Genomic DNA, 16165 nt, shown 5'->3' with positions numbered 1-16165 from the left:
TGTCTCCAAAAATTCAAAGGTGCAAAGAGAAAATGAATTGATTCTATCATAAGGGAAAGGGGCCCAGAGACGGAAAGCACAGCCTAGCAATTGTCCATCTCTCTGCACTGAGCTTAAATTAGCTCCGAAATGACACCACCCTGTTCATATGCTTAACTCAGGCAATGGGATTTCCTTCTTTCGATCGCTATCAATGTTATATTGTTATGATAAATATCAACAAATGATTAAGACCTAAATTAATTCATCACTCTAGTTCCTAACATGCTGGGTTTTGGATATTAATTTTTATTAAGATAAAATATGTGAAAAAATAGTAGAGATATGCATGGCATAGAATAATGATTTAATGTCCATTTGCTGATGGGAAGAAGAAATTATCCGCTGATCAGAAATATCTGGTTTTCCATCATAAAACAGCATATGATATGTTTCATGCTTTGTTTGAGTACTGTTGGGGGTATTGATGAAAACATAGAGATGGATCATGATGCAGCTTACCTAAACTACTGCAATATTTTCAATGACTCCTATTTATCATTTATAAGGGCTGCCTGCTGCTCTTTACTTGGAGCAAACATTTGCCAGATAATGCATATATATATATATATATATATATATATATAATTTATATGCCCACCAAATTGGTGTTACTGTGGTCCATGAACCAGTAGAAGTATAGCAGTACAACATGTGAAGCAAAGGTTTCATCTTTAAGCATCCTTTCTTTTATGCTATTTAATGCATTCATGAAAGCAGCAAAACTGTTGTACTAGGTTAGTTCAGGATACACCAGATCACTTGTGATTTATACTTTAGTTTTGGTTACTTCATATTTGCAGAAGAAGGAAATGGTAGCTATAGCAAGAATGGCAAAGGTAAAGAAAAGCATTTGAATGGCAATGAGTGCAAAATGAGGTAGAATGATGGCCCTGGCAGCTTCGAATCCTAATAGTAGAAGAAAAGAAATTTCTATTTTCTGAACATTTGAAGCTAAAGGAACGTTTTTAGAAGAATGAATATGAACATGATCCCACTCCTGCAAGAGCAAAAAGCATATAAAGTAGTATAACATGAGTATGAAGTTAGCAAAGAATGATCGATCATTGCCATTGGTGGTGGTCAGCCCCTTTTGTTACTGTCGAATTGCATTCATAATTCCTAGCTGCAGGCTGCACAAAACACACATTTTGTTCACATTTTCTTCAATAACAAAAGAAAAAACAATACCCAAAGCTTGAATAGTTCCCTTTGTGTTTAATTATGATTGTTTAGCCCCATAACAAGAATCAAAAGGGTAGTCTTTGTTATCTCATGATACATACACAAAGCTCACACAATGAAACAAAAAGGGAAAGAAACAAGACTACGTGCGTGATTTGATTTGCAAATGGAGAATGATTGGTGCCTTAAAGGGTAGCTTTGGTTTCCTAAGACAAAGGCATGCCAAAGAGAGGTTGGTGGTTAAGATTATGAGAAGAAAGTTGGCTTCTCATAAAGCTAAATGTGAGGGACAGCTAGTGTTGATTGTGATATTGAGAGGACAATCTCCCTTTGTTGACTACATATATGCTAATCTTTTTATGTCCTAATCTGCTAAAAAGTTAGCTCTTTATCAACATTATCCAATATTTTTTTCCTTAAATTCTTTACTTCATCTTCAAGGTAACTAATTGCCAAATGATTCCAATGGCTAAGCACATAAAGATGCGGAAGAGGTATATTCTAATGAAAAGACTTCAAGGATTTGGTTAAGATGATAACATAACTTTTTAACAAGAGTGACAAGATTCTGAAACCCTTAAACTTGATCATTGAGAGCAAGTTCATGTAAATATACAAGAATAAGACAATGGCAAAGCTATTTACTCCTTTGGGTGCCTCATCTTATCTTTAAACTCAAAAGGTTGTAGGATTCAAGGCACTCAAGGGATCCACAAAGAATTTGGGCTGGCATTGATTGGGATGGATGGATGTATGTGTTTCCTCCCTAAAAGAAAGAAAAAAACAATTGGGTCTGAACCCTTCTTGAAAATTGTGATCAAGGTTGTGTCATCAACAAACATTTATTCTTGTGGACCCTTCACCTAGTACTATCTAATTACCCCTTTGCTCTATTCACCCTTTCTCTCTCAATTTCAAAATCATGGTAACAAAATATATGTAGAAAGTAAAAATTACAACATTTTTAATTGGTGATATTTGTAGAAATATGGGAAATAATTAGTTACTAGTGGTAAATTGGGTGAAACTTCAAAAGAAGCAAAAAAAAAAAAAAAGCAGCAAAGATAAAGTAGAAAGGGAATTACTAGAAGAAGAGACAAGAGAGATAAAAACAAAAAACAAAAAAGAAAGATAAAGTCTCTAAATGTGGTGTGGAGTGTGGAATAAAGGCAAGGATAATAAAGAATAAAGTGATTTCCAATAATAATTTAATAAAAGGGAAGACTAAATATCATCTTTTCACCAAGTAAAAATGTGAACCCAAAAAAAAAAGGAAACTTTGCATGATCTCAGCATATATCAGCAGTACCCCCCACAAATTAAATATTTATTTATTTTCTGAATTATGCTTATATTATGTCTCTTCTTCTCTTTAAAATGCATTAATTATTGATAATAAATCATTCACATGATAAGGATGGCACCTACCAACTCCACATTCTAAATAGACCAAATATCACCCTTTATTTTTCTTTATTTTTTACATATTTTTTACAAAGGGTAATTGAAATTTGTAGATTATTAATATATATATATATATATATATAAGAGATGAAAGAATATTACCGAGTCACTTGAGGGAAGGGAAGGGAAGGGAATTGATCTCTCCATATATTTTTAGAGAAATTTGCCACTGGACGCAAAACATGGCACTCTCCTTTAGAAGACATTTTTCAGACAACTCTTAATTTGTTATGCTAGGCTTCNGAAATATTAAGAACATGGTGGAGGGGTATGGGCAAAGGATGAGTGCAAGTGCCTGAATGAATATTTGTCTGAAGCAAAGGGATGCAGCATTAAACAGCAAACTTACCTACAGAAAAATAAAACAGGGTTTTACATTTTTGGCTAATTTCTTTTCTTTTATTCTGAGGCTCTCTCTCTCTCTATCTCTCTTCTCTCTCTTTGCTTTGTCCTCTGCACCCTCTGACACACTGCTCTCTATATGGCGTAAACTTGATGGCTGATAGTGCAAGCAAAGCAAGCACCCCACCTTTGTTGTTTTCTTTTTTTTTGGTTTGTTTGTTCTTTTGTTTTGGGGTTTTCTTTCCCTTAAACTGACTCAATTCCTCTTTGTCTGTAAAAAAAATCTGCTTTTCTTTTATATCTCTCTTCCTTCTTTTTGGCCTTCACTACTTCTATAAGCCCCTGTTTATAGGGCTTCACTAGCAAAACCCACCTGCAAAAACCTCTCTCTTTCTTCTTTTCTTTCACCCTTTCTCCCCTCACACCTTGTTGTAGTTTTTTGGTCCTTCTTAGTCAAATTAAACCTTCTTCCCTAGTTGAATCCTCATTTCTATTTCTAGGGTGTGGAAGAGAAAAGAAAACAGAAGGGAATTGTATTAGTAGTCTGTCATCTTCCTTTCAGCCATCATTTTCTTTTCTAAGGGAGACCCTGAGTGTTGACTTGCCTTATTTTCTCTCTCACAATTTGTGGAGAGAGAGGGAGGCTTATGTTGGTCTGCTCTCATTTACCAGCAACTGTCTACAGTGACACTGAATTTGCTTCATATTCTTTCTTTCTTTCTTCCTTTCCCAGTTGACCTTCGGGAAAAATATGAGATGGACATTCAAAGTCTAGGCGGTTGATGACCCTTTTCTGCCTTTGTCCTTTGGATCATCAAAAGTGTTTGCCTTCTGATATTTCACATTTTGTCCACCAGACACCTTAACTGTTCAAAGCCCTTCCTCTCTCTCTCTCTCTCTCTCTCCTTTTGTTTTTCTTTAGTGATTTAATATTATTATTTTTGTGGGGTGGGCTTTCATGCATGGAAGAAGGGTTTCTCTTAGACAGTGCAAAGAATTAATTGATAGGTTTGGATTGTGTTGCTGAGGGAAGGGTTGACAATTGTCAAGGGAACTCCTAGCCATATAGGATCTAAAGAAGGCAAGCCCTTTTTAATTTTTAATCATTTTGGCCTCCTAACACAGCTCACTCACACAGTCACACCTTGTCTGCTTCTTCCTCTTTTGGTCTCCAAACACACTAACAATACACAAATAAATAAACGAAAGAAAGAAAGAGCTGGGAATGGAACTTTCTAGTCAAGAAGGAGAAATGCCAATCCCATTGAACAGTACATATGGAGGGGGGCACATGATCCATCATGATCATCATGCTGCACCCCACAACCATATCATAGTATCCTCAGCACCCCAAATCACTTGCACTGGTCCTTCCATACCCACAAACCTTGATGATGATCATCATGTGGGCTTCAAGAAAGTGGTGAGATACAGAGAGTGCCTCAAGAACCATGCAGCAGCCATGGGCGGCAATGCCACTGATGGCTGTGGTGAGTTCATGCCCAGCGGTGAGGAGGGTAGCATTGAAGCTCTGACTTGCTCAGCTTGCAACTGCCATAGAAACTTCCACAGAAAAGAGATTGAAGGTGAGCCATCTCCCTCTTCCTGTGACTGTTACCCCTCGCATAGTCCTCATCTGAGCAGGGCTGGGAGGAAACTCTTCCTGGGTCACCACAAGAGTATCCTACCTCCTGAGGCTCTAGGCCTAGGGTACCCTACAGCTACTGGGACTCTTATACACTCAAGAGCAGCTCCAACTCCCACACCCCACCAGATGATAATGTCCTACAACATGGGCTCCCTCCCCTCGGAGTCTGATGATCAGGCAGATGGTGGCGGGGTAGTGACTAGGCCACACCAGCTGGTGAAGAAGAGGTTTCGGACAAAGTTTACCCAGGAACAGAAGGAGAAGATGCTTAACTTTGCAGACAAAGTTGGGTGGAAAATCCAAAAGCAAGAAGAAGCTGTGGTGCAACAGTTCTGCCAAGAGATTGGGGTCAAGAGAAGAGTCCTCAAGGTCTGGATGCACAACAACAAGCACAATCTAGCCAAGAAAAACCCTTCTTCCACCACCACTCCTACTACAACAACTCCTGCTACATGACAAGCCCAAGTTAATCAGTGTCTCATCTCCTCTCCCTTTCCCTCTCCCTCTCTCGTTCTCTCTTACTTTGTGTTTTTCAGTTCCCCTAGCCAGTTAATTAGTAGCTTAAAACCATTCATCCCTTTCTTCACACTACCTTTATTCTTTTCTTTTCTGTTTTTTTTTTTTTTTGCCTGTTTCTTCAATGATAATATCTATCGTTCTCCTTGGGCTTGTTTCTTGCTTATGGTTACTCAGTAGAGTTTCATCAGTTATTAGTTTATCTGAGTGATATGCTTTTTGCAAATCCATGCACTGTATAAGTGGATTGCAACATTTGATATTCATCGGTCTGTAGTACTTGTACCCATATTTTAATCTTCAGAAGAAGCAGAAGAAGAAGATGAGGAAGAAGAGCCTTCTAAATTAGAACACTTTCTTTATTGATTTTGTAATATTTTGATGAGATTTCTTAGTACTAATATATATATATACCCCAATCTGATTATATATTTTACACTTACAACATCACAAGCTCAATTCTGCAACTTCATCTGCATTTCTTTGGTGTTCTAAACAGAAAAACACTTGTCTGTTTGCTTTCAAAAGCAACATACCAATGTGTAGTTAATGTTTGCTTGCAAATAGTAATACACGAACTACTTAATATAATTAGTAGCCGCTAAGCAAAGCTTAACCCACCAGGCCAGACCAGATCAGACCAGACCACAGCTTTAACTTTGTTTGTCCGTACACTTTCCAAAAACCTTGGATTCTTTTTACTGCACCGAGGGTGTACTTGTTTTATGTTTGTTTTGTTTCTAATAAACTATTAGAACTGTACTAAGTTGTTCTCCTCTTAGGCGTACATGGAAAAGGGGAATGGATTAAGAAAGTGAAATGTTTCTTTACACCGTGGAACATAACTAATTAATCAAAGCAATACCTCCAATTAAGTACATTAATTAAGGTGACACATCGATTCAAACTATAATATTTATAGACTACCACTTGATCATAGAAAATCATTTCCTATACCGATAGTGTATCGAATATATATTAGTCCCTTTCGATCCTGTCTATAAATGTTTGATTGCTATTTAATTTCTTATCATCAATAATATGACAAACGATTACAACTATAACGAGGCCTTGAGAAGAGGCTGGCTGGTGGACGTAAAGGTGAGGTATGGAATTAAGGAAGGTTTTCAGTGTTGAGAAATCACGTGTTACATTAAATAGGTGTGGTTAAAAGAGCTGCCAAACCTTTCTTTTCTCACTTAAATTATCACCGTCTCGTTGCGTTTGTATGTCTGCTTTGCTTTATCCATCACATGCATCTCTCGTGTGTTCGGGTAGAAGATAATTTTGGGTGCCATGGTTATCCCTCATTTATGAGGAAGCATGATCTTCTGAGTCATATTTAATATGCTCGAGGCAATATATTTAATGTAAGCATTTCTGCCACCGAAATGGCATCCGTTCCCACCCCCAATCAATAATATCATAATTTCCTAGCTTTTCCTACTCCAAGGCCACCCTCACACCTGCAACTTTTAAATATGGTTTTGAAATTCAGAACCTCCAGAATATGCAATGTTGTTATTTGGAATAGATAGGAAAAATATTCTACATTAAATTTGTTTTCAATATATCATATCGATTTATTATAATTAAAAATGATTTGATTTATTAATATGATATATAATATAATATAATATAATCATATGATGTATGATATGATTATTAGATAATCTCAACCTTTACAGTCACTCTAATAAAAAATTAAATAAAAGAATGACAGTGAAGGGTACATCTGAAATGATAAGACTGTTGGAGGAACAATTTAAACAGACATGGGCAACAAGGGGCAGGGGTGGAGTCATATCCTAGAGCCTAGAGGCACTGGCTAGGTACTCCAAAAATGACAAAAGCTGGAGAAAATAGTTTTACCGTGCGACCACACGCATGCCAACAATCCATATAAACATTTGTCAGCACATACAAGGACACCCCAGATTTGTACAATTCCATGTATATATTTCTAAGGCTGCAAAGCCAAGAGTAGGAGTGATTTTTTGCCACCAAAGCTGGTCTATATCACTGGGAGACCATAAGGTCAGAGTGCAGCTGTGCAGCATAGACGCACTGTTTACCTGACTTGGTTTGGAGCACAGACGGTAGTAATATGTGATCTTACAGGGAAAATAAAGGAAAATTCCCAATAAAATTAAATTATATACAGCTTTCAAAACAACATGGATAAGCTGGCACCATCAAAATGGGCACCTAAAAAGGGAAAACACCTCACTCAAAAGGCAAAAAGAAAGTGATAGACCCTCCTGTAAAAGATGAAAAAGGGTAAAAAGGATGTCCATGATAAACACTTTGTATTTATGTTACACTATGAAACTCATTTCTAATGCTGCATTTGCTATAACTCATCACCGTGTAAGGTCAGCTTCCTAGAAAGCATTCCACATATAACCCTAAGTGCGGAAAATTGGGTGCTTGCACAGTTTGACCAGCTCAAAGAGAACCATGGTATTCCCACGGTCGTCCCAGTGGTATATAGCCAATTCTGAACCTCGTGTCATGTAAATGCTCTTGCCAGTGTTGTCTATGGACTATGATGTATAGTCAGAAATTGGTTTGCAACTTAAACATCCAATTTCGGATAAGCAGAAGAGCTCAAGCCTGTTCTCCCATTTAGCTCATTAATACAGTCGAGCTCGACCAGGATTAAGAAGTGACTCTGACATCCTCCAACCCTACCAGACAACAAGATATCCATGTCAAAAGGAGCATAAAGAAATGCAGAAATGAAAATTATATGCAAAATTTTCAGGCAAGCATGATATTAGACTACAGTCAGTAAAGTTAACATATGTTCCAATTCTGACACATTTTCTGACCGAAAGTATGAAATAAATCAAGGATGGCTGTTTTAGGTCAAATATGCTTTTCAATTTGATCCCTAAGCAACCTTTCTAATGAAGAGCAAAGGACTTTATTTCTCTGCTCAAAATGGAGCTTGAAGCCACTTATTAGTAATATGTTTTCTGGCTAGCAACAAAGCATGGCACCTTTGACATTATTCAGGCCATGAGATCCATTTCAATGCAACTTCAAAGTTGCAATATGGATTATGCTGCATTCTCTCTATAACTACCAAACCACTAATTGAAGGATAGCATGTAAGACCCAGTATTATCATTAACAAATCCTTTCTTAAGAGAACATAATGCAAACGTGCCACAGCACTTTTCTATCACCCTCTGCATTTTTAGATTAAGCAAATAAGAACCCCTTCATTCATCATTGGACATGCAGCACATACTTCCTATCCATTTTATAACACTAATAAACAAATCAATGGCAACTTTCATTGTTTTACTCATTATTACAGTGATTAGACTCAAAATAATCAGATTTAAAAATTTATCTCCACATTCTTCTTTTCATCAGAATGGTATTTTTTGCCCCTTTCATATTCTGCTCACTAATTATTTAACATTTTTTATGTTGGCCATATGACCTAACAGATTCAGATCATATATGATAAAAAAGTTCATATTTCCCTAATACTTCAAATGAAGATGGAACAATACCACAGTAAGGTATGTTAGCACTATGTACCACTACTAAGTATATGAATGTTATTCGTTTTTAAAATTGCATGCACAATGGGAAATCTGAATAGGTAAAGCCAACTATCTTTATATTTAAACTCATGACAAACAACAAACTTCACAAACTTAAGATCACCTGAACAGCAAGCTGGTGACAGAGAAGGAGAAATTACAAAGCAAACAGTATTAAAAGAGAATGGTATATTTCAAACAGTGAACAGCTTACCTGTTCTGCAGCTTTGCTCTTGAAAATTCCATATGATGTTGAAACCATCTTACATGAATCAGCAATATGAGCCGCAAAATCAGTAGTTGAGGGCATGAGGTTTGAGTGATCATGTTCTTGCTGACTTCTAGATGAATATTGACCATTATTTGATGAATGAATGAAATGCAAGAGCACATGTGCCTGTAATACAAGGTGGAATTATAGCTAAACACAATATATGCAAGCAAAAAATGGCCAGCCAACATAACAAGTATATAAGGTCAACAAGATTTTCTCACATGAAATGCTGCTTTTATAATGTCATCTGACTTTGCTTGATCCTTGAGCAATGCATATACTTTTCCCTTTGAAGGATTATATGTCACTAAATATCTTTCTTTCTGCCATCAATCAAGAGATACAAGATCAAACAAATTGAGACTAAGTTAATCAAGGCAACTTATAATTTAATCATCCATTTAAGCATATACATGCTTTGTGTGTGTGTGTGTGTGTGTGTGTGTTGGGGTGGGGGGGGGGGAAGGCAAGCCTTGAAACTCAATTAATCTCCTTTTAAAGGAGCATACCTCAAAGAGAGGTTCTATCGCAAGATAGGGACTTGGATCTTGGAAAGCATCCTTAAATCTTGACCCTGCCAACAACGGAAGAAATTTTAGATTGAACTCAAACAATGCCAGACCACAGAGTTTTTTTGTCAGGGAAAAACTGTTGAACAAAGTTTAATACACACCAAGAACAACAGGTCTATCCTTCAACCATGGAAAACTGAATATATTTTCCTGCAGATTTCCCTCCTGCAATGAGGGAACTTGCCCTGCAAAGTGAAGAAACACAATGAAGTCATTCAACATCTGAAGAATTATTCAAATTGTTTTAATTCATTGACAATGTCATTGACTAGAAGAACAGAAAGAAAATGTGGTCTAGATGTAGTGAAGTTCTATTACAGTTTTACTGACCAGTCTTAAGGAAGGAATCTACTGCCACACTGAATCTCGCTCTATTTAATGTGTGTAACACTACAGATCTAACCTGGAAAGAAAAACATTGAAAGTTATTATCAGAATATGAGCTTCCACAAATGAAAAATTGGCAGACCATTTTTAAATAAAAGTAATGTAAATGTTAGTGCATAATCAAACCTCTTGGTAAGAACTGAAGACATATCCACATGAAAGGAGTGCAAATGTTGTAATCAAGGATGGGTTTCTTTTCGAGATCATAATGCTCAGTCCAGTTCCCAGCTTCAAAGAAAATTAAACAGTTCAGTTGAAACCTCATATTTTTAAACATAAGAAAGACAAACATACCATGCATGATAATGCATACATGAAAAATCACAAGGATATTGGATATAAAAAATTAGTAGGACTGAAATGAGACAGATCTTCTAATTGCAAAAGCACAAAAGCAAACATATTTACTTCTGCATGACTAAAAATTCCAACATTCAGAAAATACAGGTATAAAGCTCCAACATGATTTATTAATAATTTAGTGATATCAGTAAAATTTTAATTTCAAAAGCCTCCAAAGAGCACCAAAAATAAAAAACCAACTAGCATCCCCATTAACATGCTAGCAAAAATTTCAAAATCAATTAAACTGTACCTAATGACAATATCCACTGCTCAAGTTCAAATTTGTCCAAGGCAACCATTGCAGTGGTGCTATCCCACATAGATAAAAAATCTTGAGTTCCTTGGTGTCTTCAATCAAATTGGATCTCTCCATCTATTGCCAATTGATTTAGGTTGGATGCTTAACATGGCAGTAGAGCCTTGCCCAAGTTTGTTATATTGCTCATTATTCTTATCGCTTGTTGCCCCGAAAGTGTTTGTCCACATGGCAGGCACATTTGTTTTGGTTGTTATATCAGGTCAACAGGTGAGGGAGAGTATAGAGTGGTGTTAATCTGAGTTTCCTATGCTCTTATATTCAAGTTGAGTCTCTCCACCTATTGCTAATTGGTTTTAGGTTGGATGCTTAATATTAACCAAATACTATTTTGAGTCAAATACTGAGATAATGAATCAAAATTTTAGACTTAGATGTTTCCTCTTTTCACCTAGTGTCAACAGATTGCACAGCCACTTGATACAAAAGCATGTTCAGTGCCAATCACATGCATTTACACATCATTTTTTTTTTTGCCTTTAATTCTGGACATCAGAAGATGATTCTTGTTCTGTAAACAGAAATATAAAAGCATCAAACCATCATGCAGCAGCAGCACCTGACAGCAAGCTAATACTTATTGTTTGCTCTTTATCAGCACCGGAGATTTGACAGGTTCTGATCATCATGGCCATAGTAATTGCTATTGCCACAAAGGTACTTTCAATATGTTAACTTAAATAGACAATATAGCTGGCAAACCAAACTCTCATTCCAATCAGTCAAACCATATCTATTTGCACAGTACAACATCTAAGGCAACTTTCCCGTTCACTTTTCTGCTCCTTTTTTTCTTCCATGCTATGTTACTAGACCTTGGGGTGAGGGTTGAAAACGGGCATGTGTCTTCACACATGTACGTTCAATTTTTCCTAAGCTTTTCTTTATATTTGGAGGGTTAGACCTCCATACTCATGTGGTATGTGATCAATACAGGAACCTCAAGAAAATGAAGAGTCGGAGCAATATAGCTTCCATGTACTTTCGGAGTCTGACCTTACTCTTTTAGTTCCTTCTAATAATTCCTATATCATAACAAGTCTGTTAATTGCATCTACATTGCACATTTCCAAGCAACTTTCAAGCATTATCCTTCCTCATATTGCCACCCATATCGATGGTGTTTCAGAAATAATTAACCTTAAAGAAAATTATGTGACTGTGTAAAGAACACTACTTCATGCTATCATGACAATTAAAAGCATACCAGATCTGCGATATTGCCAACACATTCTCCTTTAGCTGTGACATCTCCGATGTTTTCTCCTTTAGCAAAGGCCTTGTAAATTGGTGTCCGAGTCGATGTTGATGTTACGGCAGCAACATTCTACAAGTAAGCAATAAAGAATTAAGAATGCAGTAGGTAATCAACCACGAAGGCATATGTTGTAAAGAAAACCATTCAACCTTCACCACGTTTGCAGCACAAGCCATAGGAAGAAAAAGATGAGGCACAGCTGCAGTTGCCAACTCGACCCCAGCACCCAGCTCCATAAGAAGGTCACCAGCAAACCGCAGCTATAACAAATTGGAAGTAAGAATTTCATGAGAAAAGTACATGCAACTTCCACCACCTCCATCTCCAAAAGGAAACATTACCTGTTTTAGATCATAATCAAATTTCTTTCCTTGCCGGGCAAAAAGCATTTTACCAACACGGCCGGCGCCATCCTGCAAACATAGTGAAACTTTATCTTGATGGAATGCCAATTTGGACTAACCTTTTTTTCTACGCACCACATTCAATACAAAAGGACACGCCCAAAAGGTAATAATATATAAGGGTAAGGTAACATAAGGTTTTAAAGGAAAACTTTGTGAAACTAACGCAGTTTGACTACTTAATGAATTCTATGAACTTACTTCTTGAATGCTTTCCAAATGCCAACAAAATGCAAAATTGAGCATTGAGACATTTCATTTTAGAAAGATATAAGTAGATATTTTAATTTTAGCAATTGCAATTAATGGCTCACTCAGAAAAAAAGAAGAAGCAAATAGTAACTATGAACAAATGCCATAAACATGCTACAGTTGCACTTTCTTTCCCACAAGCAGTACCCACAAAAATGAATTTTTTGCAAGCATTAAGGAAAAACACAATCAGTTTCTTTTTTCTAAAAAAAAAAGTCTGAATTTATAACTTTTTCTTCCTGCATTGTAAAAAAGAATTTATCAGCTTTGCATCTTGTGGTGAAAAAGTAAACAGAGAAAGGCTTCCTCAACAAGCTTCCACAATGAACAGGCCGTCATAAACACTTATTAGCCAGTTTTGCACAAAGAGTAACTCATCAGGTCAAAAAACATACCGCCGTTTTAGGAAAAATTACCAATACCATGTTAGCATTGCTAACATGTATTTACTTTTGAAGAGCAGCTGCTCCCTAATAATTTAATATTAGAGAAGCCATTGAAAAAATCACTACCAACCACTGAAAATTAATTATGATTTGCACACTAATATTTCAGAGATGTATGGGTGCAACAAGGAGCAACCACAATCTTCAGATAGAACCTAGTTTCTACTTAGAGGAACATTTTAGTCTCATACAACCTATTATATCTTATTGAGCAAAAGTTCCTAATAACACCCTTGAGTTTTGCAGAAAAACTTCATCGTTAGATCATCAAAATGGCAATTAACAGCTCAGTTAGAACATTCACACATTTTGATCAGCCAGAGGAAATACCACAATGAGAAAATTCAAAATATGCTAAGACAAATATCCCTCAAGATTTCCAACTAGGCTCACTGCATCCCTATTAACTGTTTATATAAGAGAATTCGTAAGCTTTTTTTTTTTTTCCAATAATATATTAATGCTTGATAAATGCAAACCAGAGGAAGATTGTGCTCATAGACTTGGCAACTAGACAACCAGAAGTAGTGCCAAGACAGTTGTAAAGCAACAAAGTAAATGCAGAAGCAAATGTAAGCTTGTGTTTTTTCAGCCACCAAACTTACAGAAGAAGGTATATGTTGCCAACTTCAAACATCTTACATCTTCCCTACCTTGAGAATCCAATTGATAGCGACAGCACCAGGAGTAGCTCTATTTCTAGAGACCCCAACTGAGCTCAAAAGGGTTTGCGTTGTGAAAACACCCATTGCTCCACCAAAGAAGTGCTGCATTGAACAAGATGGCAATCAGTATGGTATTTAAGGATGCTAAAATAACTAAATTGAGAGGCACGGGCAAGTCTTTAGTCTTTTATCGCCCTTCGCTTTCCAATATGCTAAAATCCCACCTTCAATGCTCTCCATGTCATGTATGGCACGTACGAAGGAGTAACACTGTCAGGAAAACCCTCAGGCACCACATATGATCGCACAAACGACATCAATTCCTGCGCCATCAATTTAACCACAATTCAAGTCATCCCACAAAGCACAATGCAAGTGTTCTAAACAGATGCAAATCCAACAGTAAGAATAAGACCTTGTGGCTTCGATTGGAATATAAGCATCCTTTTACAGCGAGAGTTATTATTATAAGAAAAAACAAATAGCCCCAGTTACTTACTCATTCTCTTCCTTTTTGGTTGATAGTAATTATGTTTACCACTTTTATGAAACACTCGAGAACAACAGTAGTCAAATAGTAGTCGTAACAGGGGGGGAAAGGGAGTAATAATGACAAGTGAAAAAATGGGTGAATTCTTTATAGTGAATTAGTAGTATATATTTGAGCAAAAGGGGTCATCGCAATTTTAAAAAATAATAACAATGTTCAAATGCCATAAACATAAAGCAAAAATAGAGCACAAAAATTGGCCAAACAAGATTATGAGATTGAAAACAATAAAGGCAGGATTTGATATACTAGTAATTGATTTTCTTTTCGTTTTTATTGCAAAATAAAAAAGAAAAAGAAAAAGAAAAAGCTTACATCAACAGGGGCCTGAGGGGTGTGCGAGCTGAGAGCGCGAATGGAATTGTTCTTGAGATTTCCAAAAGGATCTTTCTCCGCCATGTACTTCCATCTCCTGCCGTCGATTTCCTCGCAACATATCAATTTCAAGCTCGATTCCACAAATTCCTCCCCCACCAATCCCATCCTCCGATTTTCATCCATCAATGGGATCGCCGCTCCATCATTCATGCTGCTTCCGCTGCTGCTAGTTACACCCGCATTCGTCGCCAGGTTGGCGCTGATACGCAGCGTTTCGCGGACGAGGAGGCGAGACTCCTGGGAGGTCAGGCTTTGGGCGGTGGCGTTGGGGTTGGGCGGGGATTGCTTCACCTTCACTTTCATCTTCAACCGCTGGTCGTTAGCAGGAAAGAATTGAGAGGAATTCCTTGGGTTTGGATTGTTAGAAAATAAAGAAAGGGGGAAGCGCTTTTATCGTGCCGATTTGGCTTTGGTTTTAACGACAATGAGGCATTGGAAAATTCCCGCTGGGGGGAACGTGGCCTACAGCCTAAAACGTACAACTACATATAACTACTTGTCATTACAGAGCAAGCTTTTTACTTAGGGGCTGTTTGCCTTGTTCCTATTTCCATCTATTTAAAAATGAAATACTTTTTTCAAACTCTTCTCTTTCATATAAATATTATTATTATTTTTTAAAATCTCATTTCTCTCGAGCCTTTTTTTTCTCTTATTTCTGTTATTAATTGTATTGTTTCAAAAAATCCCGAGTTATTGACTGGTTTTGGTTTCTAAGCTAAATTGGGTTCGGTGTGAGATGAATTTCATAATGATATTATGTTCAAATAAAATTTTAAATTATTTAAAAAATTTTAAATAAATTCATATATTTTTATTTTAAATTAAATTAATTTTTATAATTAATGATTGATTAATAAAAATATAGTGATTTAATTAAAAATTTAAGTGTTTTTTTTTCATAGTATTATTTTGTTTGGTAGACCGGTCCTTACATTAGTACCTTAGTTTCAAAAAAATAATTAATTAATAATAAATAATAGTGTTTCGCATTTAGCATGTGATCTCACAAAATTAATAAAAAAAAAAAAAAGGAGTGAGGAGGAAGACAAAAGAGAAAGAAAGGTGAAAGCAAACAGGGCGTAGTGAGTTAAAAGAGGGAAACAATGTTGCGTTTATGTCGTTGTGCGACTGTAGTTGGAAGAGCCACACAGTTGGTGTCTGGTCGAAGCCAAAGACACAAATTGCATGGGCTAGGATTTGGATTTGGATTTGGATGACACCTATGCTACGCACCACTCCTATGCCGTTCTTTCATTTTTGGATGTACATATCAGAGTACCTTATAGCTGCAACAATGTTTAATTAGTATTTACATGATAAATAAATATTTATTTATTTATTATTATTTTGTCATTATTTTCTAACTTAGTTTCCTTTTAAAATTAATAAGGAGATCAATTTAAAATTAATCCAAACTATAATGTATGTTATATATATGTATAAAAGGCTAACCTAATCTTATTCATAGTTTAATTTTAACTAACTAATTAACAATAATATAACATAACTCTTAATTAATATAAGATAGTAATGTGACATAATGAAATGAATATATGAT

At 36.2% G+C, this 16165-nt stretch overlaps 2 protein-coding genes across 2 annotated transcripts; one reads left to right on the top strand and one right to left on the bottom strand.

The window, feature by feature from the left end:
* Window positions 3126–5570, top strand: LOC18595231 (zinc-finger homeodomain protein 4). The gene has a single exon (XM_018123557.1). It carries the CDS (start codon window positions 4256–4258, stop codon window positions 5132–5134), a length of 879 nt encoding a protein of 292 aa, XP_017979046.1. The 5' UTR covers window positions 3126–4255; the 3' UTR covers window positions 5135–5570.
* LOC18595230 (protein root UVB sensitive 6) lies at window positions 6870–15059 on the bottom strand. Its single transcript, XM_007023089.2, has 13 exons — window positions 14542–15059; window positions 13901–13999; window positions 13665–13778; window positions 12251–12322; window positions 12059–12169; window positions 11859–11978; window positions 10117–10218; window positions 9934–10006; window positions 9705–9788; window positions 9541–9605; window positions 9253–9354; window positions 8972–9154; window positions 6870–7884 (listed from the first exon to the last, which is right to left on the bottom strand). The coding sequence occupies exons 1-13, from the start codon at window positions 14905–14907 to the stop codon at window positions 7831–7833; spliced, it is 1545 nt and encodes a 514-aa protein (XP_007023151.1). The 5' UTR covers window positions 14908–15059; the 3' UTR covers window positions 6870–7830.

Source organism: Theobroma cacao, chromosome 6, assembly GCF_000208745.1.
Source record: "Theobroma cacao cultivar B97-61/B2 chromosome 6, Criollo_cocoa_genome_V2, whole genome shotgun sequence".
Lineage (NCBI taxonomy): Eukaryota > Viridiplantae > Streptophyta > Magnoliopsida > Malvales > Malvaceae > Theobroma > Theobroma cacao.
The sequence above is the reverse complement of the archived record's forward strand: the minus strand, read 5'-3'. Positions and strand labels throughout refer to the sequence as shown.

Excerpts from the sequence above, each read along its gene's own strand:
- LOC18595230 (XM_007023089.2), bottom strand. The coding sequence starts at position 14,907 with ATGAAAGTGAAGGTGAAGCAATCCCCGCCCAACCCCAACGCCACCGCC. Across the intron at positions 9,355-9,540 it reads CGATAGAACCTCTCTTTGAG|AAAGAAAGATATTTAGTGAC; the intron begins GTATGCTCCTTT and ends GATTGATGGCAG. Across the intron at positions 7,885-8,971 it reads AGAGCAAAGCTGCAGAACAG|GGTTGGAGGATGTCAGAGTC; the intron begins GTAAGCTGTTCA and ends GTTGTCTGGTAG.
- LOC18595231 (XM_018123557.1), top strand. The coding sequence starts at position 4,256 with ATGGAACTTTCTAGTCAAGAAGGAGAAATGCCAATCCCATTGAACAGT.